The sequence below is a fragment of the Erithacus rubecula genome, assembly GCF_903797595.1.
Source record: "Erithacus rubecula genome assembly, chromosome: 22".
Classification (NCBI taxonomy): Eukaryota; Metazoa; Chordata; class Aves; order Passeriformes; family Muscicapidae; genus Erithacus; species Erithacus rubecula.
Genome location: NC_136674.1, coordinates 3490979 through 3505630, shown reverse-complemented (window position 1 = coordinate 3505630; position 14652 = coordinate 3490979). Strand labels below are relative to the sequence as shown.

The following is a 14652-nucleotide window of genomic DNA, read 5'->3' as shown; positions in this document are numbered from 1 at the left end:
TTGTATCTGTCTGACCCAAAGCATTGCTGCTCAGCAGGAGTGCTTCCATTTGCACAACACCCAAAGGAATAATTTCAATCCTGGTTTTTCCTGTATGATTTTGCTCTGATTTAACTCTGGATCCTCAGAAAGCATTCTCTTCCACAGGATTTAGTTTACAACTTTGTTTAAAGAGGGAGAAATCAATGGCCATTTCTTTTACTTTCTGTTTGTGGGAAAGTTTATTTTCTTTCATTGGGATTTTTTTCTACTTTCTACCCTGGACTATTCAGTGCTGCTGGATGCTTCAGCAGTGATGTGAAGTTCAGTCTCTGTTCTGTGTTTTGATGGTGAACACAATATAAGGCATGAAACCTGGGATGAAAAGGTAACCCGTTAATAAATTATCTTCACCTTCCCTGCTGGTTTGAGATCCACCAGAGCACACAACCCCTTCAGGTATAATTTTTTTTAATCTCCTTAGACTGAAACTCAACCACTTCAGCCGTGTGAGTAACAGCATTTGCTAACCCGTGGTTTTTTGCCATTTCTTACATCAGGAAATGCCCCGCTGTGCCATAACCATCCAGAGACAGAGCGCTGCCAGCATTTTGTGAAATCTCTTACTTTGGGTCAGCACTCTGCTGGTGGCAATTTTTCTCTCTGTTTTTTAGTGCGGCAACTCCAGTGTCCCGGAGCAGCAGCTGCACCATCCTTGAGTTTGGGGACAGCGAAGGCAACTTTTTATTTATAATTGCGCAAAACCTGCGGGGAGCCGCACACGGCGGGCCGGGGGGAGCGGGGCCGGGGCTGTGCGAGCGGAGCGGGGCTGCGGGGCCGGGGCCGGGGCCGGGCGCTGCGGGGGCGCGGTGCCGGTGCCGCCGGGTCCCGGCCAATGGCTCCGCGCCGCGCACTCCCCGCCCCGTGCGCAGAAATAGCCCCGCCGCCGCCGGCAGCGGCTTTTCCGCGGGGAGCGGGCGGCAGCGGCGGAGCATCCCCGGGAAAAGCATCTCCGGGCGGAGCAGCCCCGGGAGGAGCAGCCCCGATGGCCCCGCGGGTGGCGGCGGCGCTGCGCGGGCGCTGAGCGGGACCCGCGGATGCCGGGCGGGGGCCGGGCGCTGCGGGCAGCGGGGGGCCGCGACCCGGGGCTCGCCGCGCCCCTCCGGCCCCCCAGCGCCGCGCGGAGCCCGGACATGGGCGTTCGGCTGCCCCGAGGCGTGTTGGTACCTGCGGGACCCGCGGAAAGTCCCTCATTCCCATGAGCAGCGCCTGCCCCCGGCGCTGGGCTCTCGCCATGGACACTGTGAAAACCACCTACATCGTGCTGGAGCTCATCATCGCCGTGCTCTCCATCGCTGGCAACGTGCTGGTCTGCTGGGCTGTGGCCATCAACAGCACCTTGAAGAACGCCACCAACTATTTCCTGGTGTCGCTGGCCGTGGCTGATATCGCCGTGGGGTTGTTGGCCATCCCTTTCGCCATCACCATCAGCATCGGCTTCCAGGTGGATTTTCACAGCTGCCTCTTCTTCGCCTGTTTCGTGCTGGTGCTGACCCAAAGCTCCATTTTCAGCCTGCTGGCGGTGGCCATCGACAGGTACCTGGCTATTAAGATCCCACTGAGGTAAGAGATTGGAGTGGGAGCGGGAGGCCACTTTCCCTGACAGCCCGGGTCTGACCTTCCTGCTCTTAGCGAGCAGAAACTTTTAATCTCTAGTGCTGCCCCAAAAGTTTTACTGCTCACAGGTGATGAAAATAACAGAGGTTTGGCGCTCACTGCCAAACTGACTGGGATCAACATCCCGCCTCTTTGCTTCAAAACACACCTGGACGTTCAGTTTCTTGAGGATGTTTGCCCTGGGAGGGTCAGTGGTTCCTCGGGGTGGAGGAGCTGCAGTGATGTGAGGCTGTGTTTGGGATGGTTGTGGCTTATCTGTGCAGGTATTTATACAGCCCCTGTATTGCTGTGTCCAGGCATCTCCCAGGTAATTAAATAAAGGAGCAGTCACTCTTTCTCCTAATTCCTACTGTGAAAGGACAAGAGGGAAGCAGAAGGATTCACGTGTCAGATTTTAGAGTTTTACAATTCAGTCTCATCCAAGTTCAGCATCCAATACATGAATTAGTTTTCTTCTAATTCATGGGAATTGAATTTAAATGGGGAAAACTCTATGGAACAGAAGTTACAGGTACCCCTCCAGCGAGCTGGTGCAGCAGCTTCCTTCAGCTGGAGTGCACTAAACCCCCGGCTCTGCATTATGAACAACCTGAGTTTGTTCATCTCAGTCTGCTCCGTGTCTCAGTTCTCTTTCCCTGGGAATACGACATTGATGGAGCCCCCGGGAGTCCAGGACAGCTCCAGGACTGTCCCGGAGCAGGGCAGATGTGGCACAGGGACCTCAGATGAACTCCGGGAAGCCGCAGCTTTCCTGGATTCTGCTCGTCCCCGGCATCTCCAGCGCACGAGCAATCAAATCAACCTAAAAAGACTTAAAAAAAGAAAACCCTTTCACCGTGTTCTGGCACCTTGCATCTGAGACCTCCCATAGGTTGAGCAAATATTAATTAGTCATGGGCAGAGGTGGAAAAGCGTGGCTGTGTGTCATCGCAGCACGGCGCGTGGAAATTCCGGGGGATGTTCCGCACTCGGGACATCCGAGCTGCAGCAGAGCAGGGACGGGACAGGTTGTTTCCAGCATCCCTGACCCTGTTTCTGACCCTCCCAGCCGGGCTCACAGACCACCCCGGCTCCGGAAAATGCTGTAGTGTCTTTTCCATCCCTTCATTCGGGTTTTTCTCAGAATGGTGGAGCAGCAGCACAGTAGCAGCTGCAGAAGCAGGTCACATTTTAAAGTTTCAGTTTAATCACATCCTTGGCCACAAGCTGTCAGGCAATAACTCTATTTTTGTACAAGCACCTTCTGCAGCTGAGGAAACTGGTGAGGGGTTTCTGCTCTGCTGAGATCGGGGGGAAGCAGAGGATCAGAAGTGCTCTGAGGGATCGTTCCTGCTTGCAGAAGGGAAGTGGCTTTGCCAAGTGACAAACCAGCCAGCATTTCCTCCACTCCTTTTCCCCCAGTCCTGGTCCTGAGCAGGTTTGCTCAGCTCTCCATCAGGGCAGTTCATCCCAGGGCAGTTCTGCCTTGCTTTGGGATTCTTTCCCAGCTTCGCTTTCCTCACCCCATCTCACGCCAAATCTTTTATTCCATTTGCACAAACATCTTTATTCCTAGGAGTGCTTTCAAACAGGACACAAATGGAGACAAGGGAGTCCCATCCTAGGCTGGGTGAAGTGCAAAATTTGGATTAAACTCCATCTTGGCATTGTGGCTTATTTCAGTGCTCTCAGAAGGGACCAGCAAGTAAAAAAATTCCTTTCAGAGGAGGGGGGTTCTACCTGTGAGGAGCAGGACAATGGACAGGAGATTTAGAGACCAGTACTGAAAGGCTTTTATTTAGTTGTACAGCCAAGATCAAAAGGGGATAGAGGAGTTTATAAATCTAGAGGCAAAACCCTTCTCTGCTGCACCAGGGTTTTCCCAGCAAGGCTTCATTGGAGTTATTCCTGGGATGCTCCACAGTGCTGCTGGCAGGGAGGGGGGAGGAATTTCTCCCACCACCCTCTCTGGGCAGGAGCATTTCTGGAAGCCATTTCTGGAAGCAGGGCTGTGCTGTGAGAACGGGAAGCTGATCATCAATTTCTAGGAATGGAGACTGTAGGAAAAGCTTTTCTCATTAAAACACCCATTCTGGAGGCTAGTGCAGAGGCTGATACTAGGCTATGAAGTATTGAATGTTTAAGAAAATGATTTGTTCCCAGCCCTGTCCAGCAATTACCATAAATAATGTGATTGTTGCAGAGCAGATGAGTGTCCTTGTCACATCCAGTGCTCCATCAGCTCCCTGTGGAGAGCTCAGCAGGGACATTAAGGACTGGCTGTGTCACTTTATTTAATACCCTTTCAGAGCTGCTTGAGAGGCTGGGCAGGCCTGTGGGCTGGGGTGCACAGCAGAACTTTGCATTACAGCCAGGCTAATAATGGATTTTTCAGCTCTGTGGCTGAACCAAGAAATCCCATGGGGAAGAGGAGAATTGTTTCAGTGAAACTGGAACAGTGATGTTGGGAGGTTTCAGTGAAGCAAAGTGATCTGACCAACCTGGCAAATTTTGGGTTGGGTTGCCCAACCCTTCCGATGGGGCTCTTGGAGGTCAAGACCTCCTCATGAGGGAAGTAACTGACAACTTCTCATCTGGAGAATTGCAGGGGAAAAAAAAAAATCTTATTTTAAAAATGGTGGTTTAGAACCCTCCCTCTTCTGGCTAAAAATATTTGCTGAATTTGACCCGAAGCCACGAATTCTTTCTGTCCCTCGAAACTCGTATTTTCCTTGTTTGCTTTTGATGAATTTACTGTTTGTGAAGCCCCCACCCACGCTGCCCATTCTGTGCAGCTGCAGCTCCGAGCCCCTCCCTGGGTCCCTTCTCCCTTGGCCATCACCAGGATGCAGCTCCTTGTCCTTGTCCCTTCTTCCTGCACCCTGCAGGCTGCTGCCACCCCTGTGTGCCCATCCCTGTGCCCAGGGACACAGCTCCATCCCAGCTCTCTCTGCCAGCCTGACCCCCCACACCACTCCCTCCAAGCACAATATCTGAGCCAGGGAATCAAGCATCTCTCAGCAGCAGCAAATCCATCCTGCAGAGAGCACTTGGCACAGAGGCTTTTGCTCTCTGGCTTCCTCCAGGGCTGGATTTCACCCCACAGTCCCGTAGCTGGGAGCCAAAGAAGATTTGTAGGTGGAATAAAACAGTTTCCTTTTATTTGCATTAACCCAAATCCTTTGGCGTGGTGAAGAATTGTAGGTAGGGATGGATGCCTGGAACAAACGTGTCAGGAATTAGGCAGGGAGAAGAGAATCTGTATTTAGAGAGCAAAAGGAGAGTGAAACACTCAGTAGCACCACAGTGTGTGTGCCCCTGTGCACTGGTACCTCCTGCAGGACACTGGATGTGCTGCTGCTGCCTGGCAAACATCCCAGCTGGGACTGCCATGGGAAAAATATCCCCAGTTCCCTGGGACCTGAGCTGATCTGCTTCTCCTGGGTTTAATTCTCTCCCACCTTCAACTTTACCCTCTGCACATGTGCAGGGCTGATGCTCCAGGGAAGCTTTGCTATGACCTGGAGCAGGGTCCCAGCCACATCCTCTCCCTTTCTGCACATCTTGGAGCCCTTGCTGCCTCTCCTGCAGCCAGAGGATCCTTGTATGGATTCACAAGCAGTTAATGGGACCAGGATCTGTCAGTGGTGCTGCCCTGATCTGCCTCTGCTCCTGCAGCCCCCCTTGGCTCTGACGTGGGGAAGGCAACAGTGCAGCTCCTTCCTGCTGTTCTGGATGTTGCTGGTTTTCCCTCATCCTTTCCTCATCCTTGGCTGATGCTGAGGCTCTGCCTGCCCTTGCTGCTCCCCTCTGCTGCAGACCAGGGGTTCCCTCTGCATTCCCCAGCAAAGATTTGTTCCCAGATCCAACTCCCAGCTTGTTGCTCAGCAAAGCAAACTGCAGCAGAGGGCTGGACCCACTGGGGAGCAGAGAAAATCCTCTTGGTGTTCACCTGCCACTGTGTGAGTGCCACCAGCACTCAGAACTGCAGCTGCTCTTCCTCCTTGTGCCCTTGCCTCACTTCCTTTTGTCCTTGCACTTCCCTTCATCTGAGCCCCGGGTGTGTTCTGCTGCTCCCAGTGCTGTTCCCACCCCCTGAGCATCCTGATTCCTGCTTCCAGAGCCTCCCCATCCCTCAGGATGCTCTGCCTGGCCTGGGTTATCACTGAGTTAGAAACTGCAAGTGTCACAAACCCAGCAAAGGCAGGAGGGCTGGGGTGTTATTTGAGCAATGGAGCTGTCACATTTTTAGGGAAGTTTGTGTCAGCCAAGCTGGGCCCAGGGGACATGGGAGGCTCTCACAGGGCTGCCACTCGCTCCAGCCTTTGGATGCAGCCAAAACACAACAACAAATTCAGGAAAAATCACATGTGCCCTCAAAGCAATAAAATAGAGAGGGGAAATCACAGCTATTTTTAGCTGTGAGCAGCCTGGTTTCCTTAAAATATATGTCCCAGATTTTTATATCTTTCCCACACCTCTGAGGCCACTTCCCTCCCAAAAAACAAAAGTCCTGACAGGAAAAGGAATTGGGACCTCTTTGAGACCTCTGCCCTGACGCAGCTCCTGCAGAAGCTGGGGGACAGCAGGGATGCCAGGGAGCATCAGGGATGTCAGGGCTGGTTCCAGGCTGTTGGCTGAGGACACTGATCTCCAGGCTGAGTCAGAACCCAGATCTTTGGATTTAGAAGGTTTTTATTCTGTTTTGGCAGCTCAATCTGTAAAAATACAGGTTAATTTTAAGATTTTTTAAAAATAACAACTTAGAAATCCAGCAGAATTTTGCTCCAGAAGATCTTTTGACCTCTCCTTGCAAAAAATACACAAAACCAAAATGTTTTGGCAGAAACTTTTATTTTGAAGTTGCAAGTTTTTGCTTTATTAATTATTGAGCTCCTGTTTGGGATTTTTATGGAATTTGCAGTTTGTCAGAGCAATGAGCACAGACCACAAAGCTGAATCTTTGAGGAGTGCTCTGCCCTGGCCCTGGGCTGCCCCAGACAGTGACCAGGGGTTTGGGGACTCCTCTTACTGTATTTAATCCACAAGATGCCAGGAATTGGTGACTCCAGCTGTGCCTACAGATGTGTCAGTCCTGTCCCCACCCCACCGGCTCTCAGGCTTGGAGAAGGGACTGTGTTTAGGGAATTTGTGCAATCCAAAGAGTGGATTAACTCCTAATCCAATGGATGACATCAGGCCTGGGGCTGTGTTCCTGTGTCTGTCCTGCCCTTACACCCTCAGTGCCATGTGGGCACTGCTGTCACTGGGGCTGCTGGACCCACTGGGGACAAGGGGCAGAGCACAGTCCCTCCTGGCCATGTCCCCCCTTCCTGCTGTCACACCTTCCATGGGATGTGTGCTTTGTGCTGGGTGCCCTGTGCAGTGCCCAGGCAGGGAGGAGAGGAGAGGATGGGCTGGGCTGAGGCACAGGGGGCTCGGTGCTGACCCTGCCACATCCCTCAGCCCTGGGGAGGTTGGTCAGGGCTCTGCAGTGAGGGCTTGCTGGGTGGAAAGGTTTGGAAACTTTGGGGAGGGGATTCCACCCCTTTCATTGCAGAAAGAGAGATCCAGCAGAGATCTGTCATCTGCCACCCTCACCTGCTATCGGGGGAGCAGGGCGCTGGGAGGGGCAGTGCTCAGCCTTTGGGACACGGGACCCCAGCCCAGCAGCTGCCTCTGAATCCCAGTCCCAGCTCACCTCTGCCAGGCACAGCCAGGCCTGACCCCGGGAGGTTCGGAATGACAAGAATTCCCAGCCCCAGGCCCCGGCAGGCCGGTAAGGCCGGGCTCAGAGCCCCGGGGGAAGGAGGGGGTGCTGGGGAGGAGCTCGGGTCTTAAACCGGGACAACTGCGCGGTTGTGCCCTAGGACTTAGAAAAACAAAGCACCAGTATCCCTAATTCCACACCAGTATCCCTGATCCTGCACCAGTATCCCTGATTCCACACCAGTATCACTCCAGTATCCCTGATCCCACACCAGTATCACTCCAGTATCCCTGATCCTGCACCAGTGTCCCTGATTCCACACCAGTGTCCCTGATCCCACACCAGTATCCCTGATTCCACACCAGTATCACTGATCCCACACCAGTATCACTCCAGTATCCCTGATCCCACACCAGTATCCCTGATCCCACACCAGTATCCCTGATTCCACACCAGTATCCCTGATTCCACACCAGTATCACTGATCCCACACCAGTATCCCTGATCCCACACCAGTATCCCTGATTCCACACCAGTATCCCTGATCCCACACCAGTATCCTTGATCCTGCACCAGTATCCCTGATTCCACACCAGTATCCCTGATCCCACACCAGTATCCCTGATCCCGCACCAGTATCCCTGATTCCACACCAGTATCACTGATCCCACACCAGTGTCACACTCTCCTGCAGGCACTGGGACGTTTTGGGCAGCTGTTGATGTTTGGATGTCGGGGGGTGCTGGGGTGTGGGAGCAGCCTGCAGGGAGAGGGGGCTGAGCTCATTTCCTTCCTATGCTCGGGGGCTCTCTTGGCCACAGTTTGCCCCAGCCCGGGTTGGCCCCTGCTCACACCCCCGGTGTCTGAGTTCTGAGTTCAGCTTTCAGTCACTTTTTCTCTCCCTGCCGAGCGAGCGAACACAGACACCGAGGTCTCACATGCAAAAATCCCTCGGGGCTGCTGCGAGAGGCGTGAGGCGCTCACACCTCGGCCGGCTCGGCTCAGCAAGCGCAGGGCTGCGAGCCCCGTGCCCACCCCCGCATCACCCAGCCAGATGACATTTGGAGGTTTGACACCGTGCCCGTGGCTGTCCCCTGTCCCCAGGGGCTGCGGGACAGCAGAGCAGGGACAGCAGAGCAGGGAGAGCAGTGATGGGACAGCAGTGCAGGGACAGGAGTGCAGGGAGAGCAGTGCAGGGACAGCAGAGCAGGGACAGCAGAGCAGGGACAGCAGAGCAGGGACAGGAGTGCAGGGAGAGCAGTGCAGGGACAGCAGAGCAGGGACAGCAGAGCAGGGACAGCAGAGCAGGGATAGCAGTGCAGGGACAGCAGAGCAGGGACAGGAGTGCAGGGAGAGCAGAGCAGGGAGAGCAGTGATGGGACAGCAGAGCAGGGACAGGAGTGCAGGGAGAGCAGAGCAGGGAGAGCAGTGATGGGACAGCAGAGCAGGGACAGGAGTGCAGGGAGAGCAGAGCAGGGAGAGCAGTGATGGGACAGCAGTGCAGGGAGAGCAGTGATGGGACAGCAGTGCAGGGACAGCAGAGCAGGGAGAGCAGAGCAGGGACAGCAGTGCAGGGACAGCAGAGCAGGGCAGGGGGGCTCAGGCAGGAGCCGGGCTCTCTCCCCAGCCGGAGCTCAGAGCAGGTTAAGCACATGGATAAGAATATCCAGGACAGGGTTTAGACCTGCAGGTGTTGGATGGCCCCGGCTCGCGGCTGGGGACACGGGGACCCGGGAGGGGACGCTCCTTCCACCCGAGAGACATCCCCAGGGCTGGCTGTGCCTGCCTGGATTTCTTGCTCCTGAGCCTGAGCCCACCTGAGCCGGGGCTGCCGGGTGGCAGAGTGGCAGTGTGACAGTGTGTGACAGTGTGACAGTGGCAGTGTGGCAGTGACAGGGTGACAGCGACAGTCCCCGCCCAGCGGAAGGCCGGCAGTGCCGCTGCTGTCCCCGCACAATGGGACAGATGCGGGAGGAAGTGATTTGTCTGCCGGGACAGGGACACTCGCAGATGTCCCCGTTCCCCAGCTGAGCGCTGCCTCTGATCGCATCTCTGGCCGCCAGCTCCTTCCTGGTTAAACAGCGCAGCTTTTTCTTTCTATTTCTATTTCTTTTCCCCCCTTTCTCTCGAAGGTGCAATTTATGATTCATTTAAAATGTCTTGCCAGGATATTTCAGCTGGTGTGTGATCTCTATTCCGTGGCTGTGCATGGAGCACAGAGGCAGCAACAACGGTGTTCACCTAGTTGTAGTTAAAAAAAAAAAAAAAAAAAAAAAAAAAAGCAAGATGCAAAGTACAGCTGTGAGGAGGTGACAAGGACACAATACTTGGCAGCCGAGCTGCTCTCACCCCTTGTGAATGGAGGTGTCTGTGAATTTCCCTTCAAACTTAAAATAGAAATAGAATGAATTGTCACTGGTTGTTTGTACCAGAGCACCTGCCTGGCCCGAGTTGTGCAAACTCCCTCTGCTCCTCTCCCTGCATCCAGCAGCCCAGGCACGGGCAGAGTGGGGAGGGAGCTGGGGAGCACCAGCCATGAGTGAGTTTGGATTGAAGCTCTGAATTTGTTCACTGGAGGCTGATGCTGCTCTGGAGGCAGTGGGAGAACCCAAAGCCCTCGAGCAGCCTCTGCTCTGGCACAGGGATGTGATGGGCAGGACAGGGACTGTGTGGCCCCACAAGGCTTTGATGTGGATCCTTCTGGGCTGCCTGGGGACAGGCAGGATCCTCCTGTTCCTGCACTCTGAGATCAGCAATGTGGCAGTTCCATTCCAGAGTGTTTCCTTCAGGCTGCTGCTGCTCCTGCCCCAAGCCCATCACCTCAAAAGCTGAATTTCTCCTGCAGTGCTTTCCTTGTTTGACAGAGCTCAGGAGCAGCAGGGCTGGGTGAGCTCCCTGGGGTCCAGCAGGGGCAGCTGGGCAGGTGCCAGGGACGTGCAGGACATGACTCAGTTCCTGCCTTTGGGAGCCAAAGGCCGGGCTGGCAGCGTGTCCTGCTCTGTGCCAGCTGTGCTCAGCACCAGCCTGGGCCCCTGGCTGCTTCCCAGCCCAGGAAATGGCAGCAGAAATGCAAAAAACCCAACCCCACCATCCTACCAACACACAGAGCGAGACTTGGAACAGAACTCACTCTTTGGTGTCTCTGGGGTTTGGAGGGGCCATGGGGATGCCTGCTGTGGGAAGGCCACAGGAGCAGGGGACACTCATCCAGCCCCAGAGGAGCCCTGGCTGGAGCTTGGTGGCCCAGGTGGGCCCAGCAGGACACCCCAGCTGCCCACAGGGACACCCTGCAGAAGCTGAGCTCTGCTGGAAGCTCCATCACCAGCACTGACTCACCCCACCATGGCAGCAGGGCTCCCACAGCTCCTCTGGGATAATTAAAACCTTCATGGTGACTGCACCAGTCAGAGACTTTGCCTGGTGGTGTAAAAGGAACTAATGCATTGCCAGGTTATTTAATTCCAATAAATCATTTTTAAAAATTCAGCTGTTATTTACATTAAGGCAACATTTGATGCCTCTGGGCAGAAATGTAGAGGTGATTCAATATTTGTTATACATTAGTTGAGCAGACTTAAGTGAGTAAATTTACTTTAATAGGTTATTGTTTTGGTTGGGTTTTTTTGTTTTTTTGGTTTTGGTTTTTTTTTTTTTTGTCTAATAATATTAAACCTAAAAGAGAATGAAGGAGGGTTTGCTGGAGAAAATTTGTTGGTTCCTCACTGTCTGACCCTGTTTTATAGAGCTTAGGGAAGAGCTTGTGAGACTCCTCATACCTGGGTCTGGTCACATTAATTTGGTTTTTTTTTAAGTGTGTGCTTGTGTTGACAAGGGCAATACAGGCAGAGTCCCACCAAATAAGAGTATTTAGGTAATACCAAGGTAATTAATGAACAGTTCTAGGACATCACTTTCACCTTGGGCTCTTCTGGCTGGCCACAGCAATGACCATCTCAGCACCTGCCATCAGCTGCACGAGAGATGGTGGGAGGGCTTTGCAATGCAAATCCTGGGCAAATGAAGAGCTAATCTGAGCAGGGCAGATTTTCCCTGTGAAAAACCATCTCCACCTCTTCCTGAGCCTCCAGCCCTCCCCAGTGCTCAGCTCTGGCTCTTGCAGACTGGGAGCCCAGAATGTTTTTGCATCTTCTCTCAGCAGACACAGAAGTGCACGTGCCACAGTCCTGGCTGCAGCTCCACTGGGAGTGCTGGGAAGAGCAAGCAGCTCTAAAATAAACACCAGTACAGCCACTGGAACATCAAGTGGCTTCTTGACTGGTCTTGTAAACCTTCAGGCCAAGCCTTCTCTTAGCAGAAGAGTTCAGGAGAAGAGCAGATGGAAGAAGCCTTATTTGAAGCCAAATGTTTTCAGCAAGAGGCAGCACTGGATGTCACCAGCCTGGGACCTCAGCATGGCCATGGAGGCTCCTCCTGCTCCTGAGCACACAAACCCCTCCATCCCTTCAGTGTCCCCTTCTGAACAATGGGGCCCTTTGGCATTTTCCAGTCTCACCGTGGGAGTTTTTGGGATGCAGCAGCTGGAGAGATGCTCTGAGCAGGGCAAGCACGATGCACAGAGCTGCAGCTTTCCCTGTCCACTGCAGAGCTGAGAGAGCAGCAGCTCCTGGTGCTCTGCAGCACTGACTGAGCTTGGCCAGGCCTGTAGCTCAAGACTCAGACTTTGCCAAGAGATTGAATTTCTGTCAACTTGTTCAAATCTCAATGATTTCAGGTCCCACAAGCCCAGACCAGCTCCAGCTTCTGAAAACTTAATGCAGGGTCTCAGAAGCAACAGGCTTGGCCACACTGATGGCCTATTTGAGAACTTCTCATCTTCTAAGTATTAAAACTTAGTAATAATGAGAGAAAAATGCAGGAAAAGCCTCTCAGTGGCTGGATCTTCCCTTCAGACACCAACCCATGGACTGTGTCCACAATTCAGCAGAGCCTAAATGTGGCTGCTGCTCCTGCATCCTCCCACACAGCCCAGCTCATGCCTGAAGAAGGAGCTGAGGGCTCCCCCAGCCCCTCTCTGACCCCCAGTGTCCCCCTGTGCTCAGCTCACAGGGAGGCAGTGCTGTGATTCACAGCACAGCTGCACTTCTGTGGGAATAAAACCCTCCCCTGCCTCACGGGCCGGAAGAAAATCAGAACAAACGTTCTTAGGAAAGGAGGAGCAGGGCAGCCAAGCCAGAGTAAACAAAGCACTGAGAGAAGGGTGTGGGAAGGAGGGGACGTGTGGCAGCCAGCAGGCTCTGACTGGCTGTGGAGAGGACAGGAATGGGCTTCTCATGTTGTCTTCTGGCACTCGCTGGTTCTTCCTATCTCCAGACAGGGATCTGACTGATGCTTTGGTTTTGGCATCTGCTCTGTTGCTCCCAAACCAGACTTTTGACTTTTGCTGCTTCAGCTTCCAGCTCTGCTTGTGTCTCTGAGCATCTGAGGGCTGGAGGGGCCATGAAGGGACTCAGTGGGATGAGGAAGGTGTGGGGCAGCACCAGGCTCAGCACGGCACCAGCTCATCCCTGGGCCACTGTGGAGCTTCTCCATAACCCGTGTGGGATTGCAAGGCACAACTGGCCCAGCAGTGCCCAGCAGTGGCTGCTCTGACAGCATCAGTCCCAGGCAGCCTCGCTGTCCGTGCCCTGCTGCCAGCTGGTGGTTTAGATCACACAATGATAAAGCCTTCTGGCCTTTTTTAAGACTCCAAGTCCTTTCCCTCACTGCAGGGGGTTTGTGGGCTGGGGCAGTGCCTGGCGCCTCTCAGGAATAGTAAATGAGTCACGTCCCCAAATCACGGTGTGTGGGTGGAGAGCACAGGTGAGGGATTTTGCCCCTCGGGTGATGAGGGAGGTGAGGCCCCCTCGTGGGTGTGGCTTTTGCCTCATTAACCAAAACACCGATGATTTTAACTGCAGGGAAGTGCCCGGTGCTCATTCATGTAACATTTACTGTGGTTTTGTCCCGGCGGCTGCAGGTACAACAGCCTGGTGACCGGCAAGCGGGCGAGGGGACTCATTGCAGTGCTGTGGCTGCTGTCCTTTGGGATTGGACTGACCCCACTGATGGGCTGGCACAAGGCCATGAGTGGCTGCCCCAACGCCACCAACGAGACAGGGGCAGAGCCCCACGGGGACAGAGCTCTGGGGCAGAGCTGCTTCATCTCCTGCCTCTTTGAGAACGTGGTGACCATGAGCTACATGGTTTACTTCAACTTCTTCGGCTGCGTGCTGCTCCCGCTCGTCATCATGCTGGGGATCTACATCAAGATATTCATGGTGGCCTGCAAGCAGCTGCACCAGATGGAGCTGATGGGCAACTCCAGGACCACCCTGCAGAAGGAGGTGCACGCAGCCAAGTCTCTGGCCATCATCGTGGGGCTTTTTGCCTTCTGCTGGCTGCCCCTGCACATCTTGAACTGCATCACGCACTTCCACGAGGACTTCTCCCGATCCAAGCCCGAGTGGGTGATGTACGTGGCCATCATCCTGTCCCACGCCAACTCTGTCATCAACCCCATCATCTACGCCTACAGGATCCGCGATTTCCGCTGCACCTTCCGCAAGATCCTCTCCAAGATCCTCTGCAAGGCCGACGACTTCCCCAAGTGTCCCTCTGACCACACCCAGCACCTGACTGTCATCAGCATCAGCTCCCCTGCGGCCTCGGTGACCGTGTGACCCAGGGCACTGCCTGCCCGTCAGCAGCACTGCTCACACATCAACACTGGTGCAGCTGTATTTGGATTTTTATTTTTGTAATTAACCTTGTGCCTCGCAGAGGAGTGACCTGAGTGGGACACTGAGTGCAGCTCGCCCTGCTCTGCAGCCCCAGGGGGGTGGGTGCTGGGATCCTCTTGTGTTTCCTTTCCAGGTGTTTCCTTTCCAGGTTGGACACTGACTGGGGAAGACTCACCTGCTGGGGGGGTGTTTCCCCAATTGTGCTGCTCATGTCAAGTCATAGGATTTTTATTTTAATTATTATTATTATTATTTTTTAATATTTTGATTCATTTAGGAGTAATAATTTTGTGTCTTGTTTTTTGAGTTGTTCTCTAAGTCCATACTTGACAGCACTTTGATAATACTCTAATTATTCCATCAATTGTTTGATGCAGCTTGTATTCTCTGATGGGAAAAAGTCTTACTTAGCCCAGTTGCTGGTGTGAAACTGAATCTGTGTTCCAGGCACTGAGGGGAGGGACTGTGAGGATGGGAAAACCAGGTCAGAACTGGCCAGCCCAGCATGGAAACCCCATTTACTGAAAGACTTGAGAAAAGACTTGACCAAGGTTTTAGAGCTGAGGT

At 53.7% G+C, this 14652-nt stretch overlaps 1 protein-coding gene across 1 annotated transcript; it reads left to right on the top strand.

Moving 5' to 3' along the window:
• Window positions 1-969: 969 nt before the first annotated feature.
• On the top strand, window positions 970-14025 carry ADORA2B (adenosine A2b receptor; the record flags this gene model as incomplete). Its single annotated transcript, XM_079325132.1, has 2 exons — window positions 970-1602; window positions 13323-14025. Exons 1-2 carry the CDS (start codon window positions 1238-1240, stop codon window positions 14023-14025), a joined length of 1068 nt encoding a protein of 355 aa, XP_079181258.1. The 5' UTR covers window positions 970-1237.
• Window positions 14026-14652: the final 627 nt, after the last annotated feature.